The sequence below is a fragment of the Charadrius vociferus genome, unplaced genomic scaffold (assembly GCF_000708025.1).
Source record: "Charadrius vociferus isolate BGI_N301 unplaced genomic scaffold, ASM70802v2 scaffold329, whole genome shotgun sequence".
Classification (NCBI taxonomy): domain Eukaryota; kingdom Metazoa; phylum Chordata; class Aves; order Charadriiformes; family Charadriidae; genus Charadrius; species Charadrius vociferus.
The window spans coordinates 2,053,051-2,065,619 of NW_009649982.1; the positions used below are offsets into that span (position 1 = coordinate 2,053,051).

Sequence of the window (12,569 nt, forward strand, 5' to 3'; positions counted from 1 at the left end):
GAAGCGGCCGCAGCCCGGAGGAGGTGAACATGTAGCGCCTCTCGCCGCGTAGCTGCGGGGTGGGCAGGGGGCCCAGCGCCGGTCCCCCACGGGTGGTTGGGGGAAGTGGGTGTCCAGGGTTGCCGCTCCCAGCCGGGCAGGCCTGAGCCGGGCCGGGCCGTGCGGTGCCCGGCCCTGCGGGGAGAGGGGGCGGCCCGGCCCGGCCCTGCGGGGGCTGCGCTGGAGGAGAGGCCGCGGTCTGGGCCCGCTGTCCTCACGCCTGAGGGTTAGCATCGGCCTTAAAATCTAACAGCTTCTCCTTGTCAGCGTTAATGCGTTATTTCTCTCTCTCTAAAAATATATACGGAACAGTTCTGCCGTGTGTTGAGAGAAATTTTACTTGCTGCTGGCAAGGATGAAGGAAACGCCTTAAAGATTAGCTTTTAGCAGCTGTGGTACTTTTTCAAGTGAATATTCCTTTTCTGCTGTTTTAAGCATTCTGGGGTTTCTGCTTGGCAGCGATCTGCAAGCTTTCAGTGTGTTTTTATATTACGACTGGGACATTCTTGTCATCTTCTGTACTAATTATCAGTTCTCCTAAAATTTCTAATTGTGTGTTTCTTTCCTTCTTTCTTCCCCAACTTAAAATTGAGAACATAGTGTCTTTGCAAAGATAAAGCTTCCCTTTACTCTTTTTGTTTTTGTTTTTGTTTTGTTTTGTTTTTTTTTTTTGGTTTAAGTATATAAGCAGAGGGCATTTCTTTGATCTGTTGAAAGGTTAAATCAAGCTTGTATATCATTTAGGATAGTTCCAACAGTGAATGTTATTTCTGATAATCACTAAAATAGGAACAGTAATACCTGATTTTAGGTAGTTCCTTGACTCTTGGTTCTCTGATGGGATTTTTTGTTTTTTTTTGGAGGGGCTGGTTTTTGGCTTTGGTTGTAGGTTTTTGTGGTTTTTTTTTGTTTTTTGTTTTTTTTGTGTTGTATTAGTGTTAGAGTAACTGGATGGCATCAGTACGTCAGTTATCCGTACTGTCTTGTGCACTGTTTGGTGTGCTGAAACATGATCTTAATAAGTTATGGTACACTAGCCTTAAGGAAGAATATTTACTCCCTGATGATTTTTGAAAAGCAATTTAATCTTAGCTTTTGCCAAGATCAGTGAAGTTTACCTTAAAGTTAACTTAGTTGTGACTGGTTTGTTCCCATCATCACCAGTGGTCTCACTCCCAGCGGCAAGAGATCCTGAAATGCTGCGCAGTTAGCTCTGTTAGTCTTGTCACTTAAACCATTTAGATAGTGGAAGCTGTTGACTTACATAGCTTGTTGATACTCATGAGAAAAATTTTCTGTGAAATAGAACAGCTTTTTATTACTGTGATCCATGAAAAGAGCACTGGTCAGACTAGTTTTCAAAATAGTAATGGTGCTTCTCTTGGTGAAGAGGTGAAGTGTGACCTCCTTGAGATCTCTAGGAAATAATAAAGAAGCATTGATATCTTGAAAAATGTATAAGCATTGGCATGGGAGATCAGAGATACCTATTTAATGGATAATATACGTCTGCATTTCTAACTGTTTCCTGCAGAAATAAAACAGCACAACAACTCCCTCCCCACCTACCCCACGTGTCTTACACCCTTTATAGCTCCATCAGCAAGTAAGAGTATTTCTTTCAGCAGTCTGCAGGTTGTCCTAAGTGGAGCCTAGTAGAAGCAACATTCAGAATGCCTGGTGATAGTGTCTCTCTCAAATCCAGCTCCCATTTAATATTGTGGTGAGAAAACAGATGTGGGTAGATTGTGTAAGGCTTCATCTTGTGCTTAGCAATATTCTAGAATTTGCAATCAAAGAAGCAAGCTGTAGTGTAATTATGTTCAAGCTAGTATTAGCTTAGGAACCTGGACTGGTCCAGTGTGCCCTGAGATTTGGGCTGCTGTGGATTTTGTATTTTATCAAAAAGAAGACTTCTAGGCCCATTGTGCTAACACTTTAAGACTAATGAATCCTCTACCTACCCTCAAATCACCTTACAGTCTAATGTGTGCCTATATTGGACTTGTGATTGAATATTCTGTATAATGTGATTTCATGGACTAGCTGTAAAGAGCTGCTCGTAGCCTTGCAGACTGCTGCTTGGAAAACTGTGCTAAGACAGCAACCAGCGCCCAAGGTCACATGTTTGAATTTTGCTTGTTTCTCTTTCTTCCTTTGTTTGTCACTTTTATATCTGTACTTTTTGGGTCACATTTCTAGTGGTGCAGATTAGTACAATTTTTTAATAGCGTGAAATTGATTAAAGGTATTAATATTTTCTTTTGTGATTTGCCATGTTTCCAAAGGTGAATAATAAATCCATTTTTGTTCCTATCGCTTATTATCTTGATAGCTAGAAGAGTGGGGTAGAAAGGGTATATTCTGCTGCTTATGATTTGGGAAATAGCAGAAAAATATGTATGGATGATGTCCCCAGTTTTTCTTTCTTCTGATGTTCTTTGCTTCCTTTTTTTCTCAGAGCTACAATCTTGTTGACCCCCAGTTCAGACTAGCTTCTCCTCCATTGCTCTATCTTACTTAATAGCTTTTTGCTGTTAGAGATTGGTGCAAAGAGCTGATGGGCTGAATTTGCTGTGCATGAAGGGTCCTGTTCTCCACTTGATATAACAAGGAACTGGTGCTAGGTCCAGTTTTTCTTAAACTGATAGTATAAGCACTTTCCTGTCCGTTCCCCAATGCGTGTTTTTTTTTTTTTTTTTCTTCTGCTACTGCAGTGATTTGCTTATTGCAGCAGCAGAGAAATGTACTCTTGCTGAAGCATTTACTGTGTTCAGTATGAGTTTTCCAAGGACACGTTAGCCTCTTGGTGTAGCTGGAGAAGCCAAAGGTATAGGAATGAAAATGTGATTTGAGTGTCTTTTCTCTGTGGGTTATTGTTCAGCTGCTATGTTTTCCATGACTTTATACAAAACCAGAAAAGATGAAATATATATACATATATATATATATATATGTTTTTCTAGTGCTGATTTCTTCCTCAAGCAGAGCTTGGCAGATTTATTAAGATGAGATGCGGACAAGCAGTGACTTGAAACATGATTGAGACAGCCGGCCTCACTGTAGTCACTTCCATGATTTTAGAGTTGTGCCAGACAAGCCTAGAGACTGGCATGGACATGTTTTTGTAGAAATTCGGTAGAATTAATTTTAACTTAGATTATCTACTCTAGATTTGGAATTGGGATTCCAGTTATGAAAGCTTATCTATAGCAACTTAAACCCTAAAAAGATTTAGTGATCTACTTTTAATTTACTACATGAACTTTGACTTCCATACTGAATAAAGAGATGGTGCTTCAAGATTGTTTTCCTGGCTCATACACAAGAAGTTCTTTACAAGTAGTGGAGTGCTTGCAGTTTCTTCTCCTCTTTGTGTTTTGCTGTCCACTAAATGTACATTGGAAACTGCTATCACTAAAAACACCTTACCTATTGCATCCAAATTATAATGCTTTTTGAGGTTGCTGCTCCCATCAATCTGCTCAGTAAAAATAGCTCATCTTGGTAAGTTGTTTCGACTTCACCAGGACCTGAAGAAGAGGCAGAAAAACCTGTGAAAACTAAGACTGTTTCTTCCAGTAATGGAGGAGAAAGTTCGAGTCGCAGCGCAGAGAAACGGGCAGCTAATGAAGAAGCTGAAGACTTCACTACAAAGCCTGCTCCTGCCAAAATGTCCAAGTTTGGATTTTCCATAGGCAGTCAGACAGCAAAGAAGGCGTCTGCAATATCCATCAAACTAGGAGCAAACGTAAGTTGTCTGAGGACTCTTAATTTTAAGGAAAGTAAGGCAAAGGGGAAGAACTTTGGGGAGGCTTCCATGCAGAAGGAAAGCCTTGAATTAAATGTGGGTAACTTGGATAAAGTTTAAGAAAGCATTGCAGGGCCAGATAGTCATGCATGTGTAAGTACTTCAAGGTGATTAATACTAGGTCAGTTGTTTCAGGAAGCATAAGACTTGATTGAAATGAGCTGTAAATCTTTGAATGTACAGAATAATTTTGTAATGAGATTTGATAAGTCTGGAATAATTTCCTGAGGGAAATGAGCAGACTTGTTAAACTGTTCAGGCTACTTTGAAATGAGCGCTGGGAGCTTTATTGCATAGAATGCTTAAAGCTACAAGAAAGCACATACACTCCTAGATGGTTTAGTAGGTCGTCTTCCACTGCGAATATCTTATTTTAGTATGGGGAACTATAGTTTATTTTTCAGTGGCTTTGCCTGTTCTTTGCAAGGTCAGTATGATTAATTTATACTATATACTTTGTTACATAGGTTCCTAAGAATTCTGATCCCCTTTATTATCCCAGTACAAGGTATCCTTGTGCTTGTTCAGAAGTGAATCTGATGCTTCTCTTTGCTACCAAAGTAGTCCTCTACTAGCTTGGGCAAGGACAAGACGGATCCTGTGCCTCTGTTTAATACAGTTCATTTACACTTCCCATGTACCACTGTGGTGCGTACATTATAAATCCTTTTCTGGATTAAATTCAAACTGTAATCATGAAAGGCTTGCACCTGCAATGCCAGCATTTAACAGATCTGCAAAAGATGAAAAGTGCTCTGTTATTTTGAGATGGGAGGGACATGTGGGCTGGCAGCCTTCTAGGGTATAAATGCAATCAGGTCATCTTGGACTTTGGAAAAATTGACGAAGCTGCCTTCTCTGACCCACTAGCAAGCTCTAGTTTCTCATGTAGAAAGATAATTTCAGTGGCAATAAATTTGGCTTGGGATTGTGGCTCACTGAATCTAGTGGGTGACTGACAGTGCACCAGATTGGACAGTGCTGAAACTTACCCTGTTTCTTTTTAGTAATTTTTACTCCCTTAGTATGTTACCCATTCCTATGGAGCTGACTTGTTAAAAAAAATGGCACAATATTTATATGTTATGCTGCACAATATTTATATGTTATACTATTGGTGAGGAATAACTGTAGACAGTCCTGTAAGGACTCTGCTGCAGTATCAGCTTCGAAACTATGAGAGAATATAAAATAATCGCCAATAAAGTCAAAATGAAGGAAGCTCTGTATATGACTGATTTAGATAATTGGTAGTACTGTAGAAGCAAACTGTTACTGATGACTCAACTCTTTCTCAGTGGTCTCGCAGTTACTTTCAATGTCTCTGCTGTATTGCATGTAACAATTGTGAGTTTGGTAGCTTTTTACACTTTAAATAGAAGAAGGTATTGATTGGAGATCAAAACAATACTTTTTAAAGGAGCCTTACATAAGTCGGACTGTGTGATACACACTGATGCTGGTTAAAAAGTATTGAATTGTTTTAAGCCAGAAAGTTTTTATGTTGTTTAAAGATAAGGAAAATAACATACTCATCTTCCTAGCATTGATAGACAAGAATACTCCAAAAGAATAATGGAAACAGTGACATAGTAAAATTTTGAATGCCATGACTTATTCAGGTTCTTATTTAATTGTTCATGTCATGCACCAGTGGCTGCGTACCCCTGCAGGGGGCTAGAAAGTTAAGACCTCCTTGTGGGGACTTGTAACATGAGAGGTCTCGGCTTGCTTTTCAGGCTGTATCTCAGGCAAAAGAGCAGCCATTTTCCTTTTTCATTAGAGAGAAGTCTTTATCTGCTTGATTCAAACAAAACCGCTTTTACCCCTCCTATCCCGTTTCAGTGATGAAGTTTGACTTCATTTTACCAAAATACTTAAAATAGCAATGGTAGCATTTTTGAGTTAGTAGACTGACTTTACTTGTGCATTTGGTCTTTTTCAGAAGCCTAAAGAGCCTGTTCCAACCCTTGCTCCAAAAACCCTTTCTGTAGCAGCGGCTTTCAATGAAGATGAAGATGTGAGTAACAAGCTAGTCATCAACACAACTTAAAGTACCATTGTGGGTTAAGAGTTAGGCAGAGAGAGTGGGTCATTTAAAGTTCTTCACATAAATGTCAGGGATTTGCAATCTAGAAATGTCTCTTGTTTCTGTTTAAGAATGTGCAACTTTGTAGCTCTGTGTTGTTTCAAGAAATCATTAAAGTGCTGATAACTTTTTTCCTGAAAATGAGATGCACAATGTAATTTGAATTAATGGTTGCTTTCTCTGGAGTTGATAAAGGGGAGGTGAAGAAAAGTTGTGCTGCTTCTGGTTTGCTGAATATTTGATTGTTGTGTTACTGCTGCATGTTACACAGGTGAAAAAAGGAATTTGTATTTCTTTCTATAACCTTGTAGAACCTCTGTTTTGTCCTAAGTTACTTCGCTTTCCTGTAGGGCTGTAGTCCATACTATATATTGTCAGGCGTTTGAAATGTTCAAAAGAGAGCGGCCGGCCACACTCTAACCTCCTTTCTCCCCATAGAGTGAACCAGAAGAAATGCCCCCAGAAGCCAAGATGCGCATGAAGAACATTGGAAGGTAGGTCAGCTTTTAACTATGATTTGGAGGAGGGTGAGCATGTGAAAATACCTTCTTGAGCACAGGTCAGATCTTGCAGATGGTTTAGAAATATGGGAAGATAGAATAGGTTGAAAAAAATTTTCTCCTGAAACAAGAAATTTTAATATAGATATTTTCTAATGTTTCAGCTGTATGTTAAAAATAGTACAGTTGCTTTTGCACTTTGAATCTTTTTTGCTGCCTTCTTTTTGAGGAAGAAATTGATTCTATATTAAATAGAAGCTAGCTTTCTTCTTGGAAGGGTAATAGGTGGGAGTTCCTGCTTGCTGCTAAACTTTCTGTCTTTCTAGTTCTCCGTTTGATAAATTACCCTGAAGTAAGGTGGTCTGCTTTTAAACTCCCGTGCAAGGGGAAGATGAATCATCACCGTCAAGAGAGACAAAGAATAGCTTGTTTACTTTTAAAACAAATGCATATAATTGTTCTGCTTGACACAAATTTGAGTATTGGGCCAATCCTAAAATGAATAGGCACACTTTCAGAGGAGGCTTCACTTAAGTAAGGGATGAATTTTGAGCATATATGTTTTAAAGATGTTCTTCACGATAGACTGCTTTTAAAGTCAGTGCCCTGGAGGCTCCCTACTGTTCAGTGCAGTTTTTTCTCCAGTAGCAAATTTGGATCCTCAATTTTGTAGCCCTTGCAACAAATTCTTCACAGCTGGCACTGCCACTTCCTCCTCTGCTGGCCCATCTCACTGCTCTGTCTTGAGGTGCTATGGAGAGATCAGTTCTGTGGCCAACTTACAGTTGCTAATAGTGAGGACCTCTGATGTAGCGGAAAGAAAAAAAATGCATGGTAGTTTCTGGTGGCAGGTTGGACCTAAATTGGTGTTTTCAGTGTCATGTTGCACAAACTGCTATAGTTGAACTGACTTTCTCAACTGATCTTGTTTTACTTTTCACAGGGATACACCAACCTCAGCAGGACCAAATTCCTTCAATAAAGGAAAGCATGGTTTTTCTGACAACCAGAAGCTATGGGAACGAAATATAAAATCTCATCTTGGAAATGTCCATGACCAAGAAAATAACTAAATGATGTGGATTGCGAGTTGGGTGTTTGGGGGGAGGGGAGGGTGAAACGTTAAAGGAACAGTTTCCTTTTTTAAGAATGGTATAAGACTATCTTTGGAGCCACTTTTTTAAGATTTTGAGTGGTACACTAATAACTGAGTTTGAAATTAGAGGTAATTTATGTTTTGTATACAGATTTCAAGGCATTTGCTAATTTTGTAGTTCCATGTGATTAGTTTCAAAAGGTTACAGAAAATAAAGAAATTGGAGTGGTACCTTTTTTAAGATTTTTTTTTTTTTTTTTTTTGGTCAGTGATTAATTAAGGTGGATGAAAAAGGTTACTGTCTCTTTAATCAGGTTAACATTGAATGCTCTTGCATTCACACTTCTGGCTCCCTCTTCATAACAGGAGAAACAGTTGACTCCTAGGAATACTGCTAAAGAAAGTGAGCATTGTCTTGTGCTAGAAGTGTTACTGGACTATTAAGTTGAATATAAAGTTATGCAGGAAATAATAAGAACCTGGATTATTTTTTTTTTTCCTCCCTGCAGTCACCTTTTGTTAAGTCTCTGCAAACTAGGAATTATGTCGCTCTAAGTGGCTCTGGTAACTTAGCTCTAATTTTGTTTAAAACTTCATGTAGGATGTGTAACCTTCTGTGGCCCGTTTCATCCTAAGGAAACGGGCCTTGTCTGTATATTAGATACAGTTTGTAAAGAATATTCACTACAAAGGTAAATCAGTATTTTCAGTGTGCTCCTCTTAAACCATTAGCCTTGAGTAGTGCTTGTTAGCATTTTCTTGTGGTACACAAAAGCCACCACCAAAAAGACAAGCTGTTGTACATTAAGCTTCACATTTGGTTGAAATATTTTTCTTTACTATGCCTAGAAGGAATAAAAGCCACACCAAAAATCGGTAACTCACTGCTTAAGTATGAAAAATCTAAGATGCACTTTCCCTGTCTTGCCATTTACAACAAAATGCCTTGATGCCTGTGACCTCAGTGGACACTATCAGGTTAAAGAAGAATCCTGTATTTGCAGTCCCAACGCTTCTAATGAGTGTCAGCTTCAGAAAGAAGACTTGACCTTGTCCTACCTGCCTGCCTTCTGCAGTAATTTTCAACAATGACATGAGTCCGGTCAGTTTAATTTCCTAGCTTTCATACTGCAGAACAGTGCTGTAGGATATCAAACCTAGTAATGACTGTCTACATTTCAGTGTAATTCGTATTGCGTATTTTTGACACATTTTACTAGCAGAACTGGTTGAACAAAAAATTATTAGCAGCAACACCACCATCCTCACCCACCCAAACATAAGCTTCTTTTTAAACTCAAATACCTGATAGTGTCGACCACTAAATTAATTTCAGCCTGGAACTGGTTGTAGAATTCAATATGTGAATTGCATACATCCTGCCTCTAAAACCTTTCTTCATGCTAAATTTGAACCTGCGAGTGCAGAAAGGAAAGTGCATCTTGAAGTGTTTCTTTTGTTTTGTTGGGTTTTTTTAGAAAAGCTCTGACCACTTAGACTTTTGAGTTTGTAAGTTCTAAAAAATATTTTTTTGTATTTTTGTATTGTATGTGTAATCTTTTTTCTTTTGAAGTCTGATGCAGTTGAAAACCTGTAACTATTTTCTTTAAAAGCCTTGTTATAAACGTAACATAAAAACGTATACATTATTTTTTTTCCATAGCAGAAATCTTTGGTTTATTTAAAACAAAACACACTTTCAAAACTGGCTTTCAGGATTTCCAAAACTGATTTGGGCATTACTGGAACTAGGCAAGGCAAAATGAAGCATTTACTTTTCACTTATTTTCATCACATGTGGTTATGTTTGTTGAAATAAATCCCTCTAAGATAGTGGTAATTCACAGTGAATAACTATTTTATCTTGCTCCTTAGTAGTTACTTGATACTGTCTCGGTCACTTGTATTAGGAAGAAGCAAGAGAGAACTTCGAGTAAGAATTCAACGATGACTTTGAGACCTGTTCTTTTTCAGTTGACCTGCCACCAACAAGGTCTTCCACATCTGTGGCTGAAGTAGATGTTCATTTCAACAGAATTTCCCAGTACTTAAAAATCCTTGAGGACATTGCTAGGCAGAAGAGCAGATGCGCTAGTAAATGCCTCCCATGCAAGTGAGAGAGCAAAAGTTATATTTATCTTTCTTACTCCCATGGTCAATAAATGTAATCCTAGACCTTGTGAGAGACTGCAGCAGCCTCAGCTGAGGGGGAGCAGAGATCCTGTCTCGGTCGGTGTGCGAGTTCTGTTCCTTCTCGGTGCTTCACAGAAGGAAATCGATCAGGATGGCCTAAATCCACTCAGGACGGAGTGCCTCATCAAGGTTGATCTTGTAGCTGCAAGGGTGTCAGCTGGTGTTTAGTGTCTGACACTTTCGGAAAGAACTGACCTGAAAAGTATTGTGAAGGCAGGTGTTAGCTGGAACTTCACTTGTTCTAGGCTTTCCTTACAATAGTCACTGTCATTGCATGAAGGTAGTCTCGGGGAGGGTGCGTGTTGCTCTTTTGTTCTTTTTCGAAGAATATTAAGGAATCCTAAAGCTCGTGGTAAACTACCTGATTTAGCTGAGACCTTTAGCTGCTTAGTATAGCAAGGTGTGTACACCGGTCAGTGCTTGAAATGTCTATCCACGTAACTTGTGCAGTTCTATCTCCGAAGGCTTATGCTTGCTTAGCACTAAAGCTTTACTTGGCATCCGAGCAGCTTGTAAAACGTTCAAGACATATGGTGAAGATGTAAGTAGTTACCCAGTAACCTTCTGCGTGCCACCCTGCAGCTAGGCTGCTCTTGAGCCTCCTGGGTTGTGAATGGATTTGAACTCATCTCGTGCTAACTACATTAAAATTATTAAAAACAAACAAAACAAAAAAACCCCACCAAAACCGGCAAAGAGTGCGGTCAGTTGCTGGCAGAAGCAATTCAAGCATTGCTGGTGTAGCCCCTTTCACACCTAATTTCATTCCTTTAAAAGCGTTGGAGGTGCACTGTCCAGATTCTCAGAATCTGTTCCAGCATGAGAACGAAGTCCCCAACCAGCCTGTCTGTAAGGTGACTGATGGACGCTCTTTCACCCTCATGGGCTTACTCCCGTGTTGTACATGACCTAACTGCAGTATTCAGCCAACTTTGACAAAACCAACTATCATGTCCTGACATGACCACCATGGCAGCAGCCCCAGCTGCATTCAGGCCTGATGCGCTTGATCTCTGTGTCCGTCAGACCTGCGGAGACACCTCCTTCTCAGAACTTAGGTGACCGTGGTGCGTTTTTTCTGCTGGGGGTGGCTTTACCAAAGTTTTCACTGAAGGGAGACTTGGAGAAAAAGGCAGCTTTTTCAAAAATGGGTGCTTCTGCTTCTGGAAGAGGCAAACTGAGGTTTTAAACTATTGGAAATCACAGATGGAACTAGAACTCCTTCTAGGCTGCCATAACATAAGAAGATAAATCTGTTTGGAGAAGCAACAGAATGTCAAGAAGGCTTTTCATCTGTGTAGTTAGTAGCCTTAAGAAGTGTTCTGCAAAAAGAGGTTGGGGTTTTTTAAATTTGTTATGAAATTATAAACGGAGGAATGCTGAGTAGTTCTGCCCTTAAGCTACAGAAGGGAGGGTTATGTTCTAAAGTCACAGTAGCTCCTCTAGTTCCTCTGCCAAGAGACACTAGAACACCATAAAAATCAGACAATTAACAATTTGCTTTTTACTTTGTCTGATTAACACCTTCCTTATTTCTTCTGCTTTTATTAAGAAATGGATATACTACTGTTCTCTAATTTTGATATATCGGCATCTTAAAAACTATATAGCTCTTACTTAGGAAAGCTGCTTGTGTTTAATAATGCGGAGGCATTGCCTCGGGGCAGATGCGTAGTTATCCATAGAATTAAAAGCATGAAATGTGAACTGTTACACTTAAACTCTGTATATAGCGTGTTAAATTTCTGTTTATGAATGCCCATTTAAAAGTCTGGAGTGGCAGGAGTCCACACAAGATTTAGTTACCAAAGCAAGTCTTTTAAGCGCTGCATTGTACGCTTTTTGCAGTATAGATACATGTATATGCCACTACCCTTTAGGTGAGGTAGAGAGGGTAAGAGTGGCAGTGACTGTCACAGTGAGCAATTGGAGTATGTGTTTTTTGATCCAGTGGCACATAGTGAGATCTTAAAAATCTTTGCTTATCTTGTGACTTAGTTCTTAAATTTGGTTCTTGGGGTCAGATTTCCTGGTGAGACGGATGCACAAATAAAGCATTTGTGGTTCTGTAGCAAGAGCTCCCCTGAAACTTGACGTCATGAGCCTATGTTTATGTTTTCCTTACAGTACGAGCTTATTAATTTAAGGTAATGCAAGTCATAATAAAAAGATAATTCTCTCTCCTTTTCTCCCCCAGCTTTCCATAATTTGTAAACATAGTAGTTGCATATACAGCGTTGGCTGATGCTCAGTAGCTCGTTATAAAACAGTAATTCTGCATTTGCTTTTGTGAAAGAAGTGTAACTGTGGCAGCCTTTCATGTTCACACGTACACCAGCCTCCACTATGTAGAATTCCAGGCACCAAATACAGCAGTGTAGTGTAAAGAGCAGTTGCGAAACTAGGAAGCATCTTGGGCTGTGCTATATTTGTGTTACTCAGACGCTGGTTTAACACGGTCCTGTTCACATGTAACATTTAAGGCCACGACATGAAGAGTTTGGGTTACTACTCATCTAAAAGCACTGAGTAAGTTCGTGGTGATGTTGCCAGCTGTAAGGCAGCGCGCTTTACCCAACACAAGAAATCCTGCCCGCAGGACAAAACTGTCATGGGGTACAAGACAAAAATGTTACTTTCTGAGAAGTCCCTTCAAAGTCACACTAGGCTTGTAAGCATATTCCCCTGGGCCCGAGGGCGGCAACAAAGGGACGTGGGGCCTCTTGCCTTCAGTAGCCAGAACTCCTCTGCATGAGAACAGGTCTCAGTAAAGAACTGCTTGAGAGGCAATAGGTTCCCACCACCGTGTCAGGAGCCCATCCTACAGCTGCTGCTAAGTGT

At 39.8% G+C, this 12,569-nt stretch overlaps 1 protein-coding gene across 2 annotated transcripts; it reads left to right on the forward strand.

Moving 5' to 3' along the window:
* Window positions 1-9: 9 nt before the first annotated feature.
* On the forward strand, window positions 10-9,375 carry PCNP (PEST proteolytic signal containing nuclear protein). 2 transcript variants are annotated; one of them, XM_009891632.1, is made up of 5 exons: window positions 10-23; window positions 3,570-3,790; window positions 5,796-5,870; window positions 6,378-6,433; window positions 7,383-8,377. In XM_009891632.1, exons 2-5 carry the CDS (start codon window positions 3,713-3,715, stop codon window positions 7,510-7,512), a joined length of 339 nt encoding a protein of 112 aa, XP_009889934.1. In that variant the 5' UTR covers window positions 10-23; window positions 3,570-3,712; the 3' UTR covers window positions 7,513-8,377. The 2 variants fall into 2 exon arrangements, with proteins under 2 accessions (XP_009889934.1, XP_009889935.1); XM_009891633.1 differs by lacking the exon at window positions 10-23 and adding an exon at window positions 8,762-9,375 and having other exon boundaries at window positions 2,990-3,790; window positions 7,383-7,454.
* Window positions 9,376-12,569: the final 3,194 nt, after the last annotated feature.

Coding starts and splice junctions, on each gene's coding strand:
- PCNP (XM_009891632.1), top strand. CDS start 3,713: ATGTCCAAGTTTGGATTTTCCATAGGCAGTCAGACAGCAAAGAAGGCG. Junction 3,791..5,795: donor CCATCAAACTAGGAGCAAAC/GTAAGTTGTCTG, acceptor GGTCTTTTTCAG/AAGCCTAAAGAGCCTGTTCC. Junction 5,871..6,377: donor CTTTCAATGAAGATGAAGAT/GTGAGTAACAAG, acceptor TTCTCCCCATAG/AGTGAACCAGAAGAAATGCC.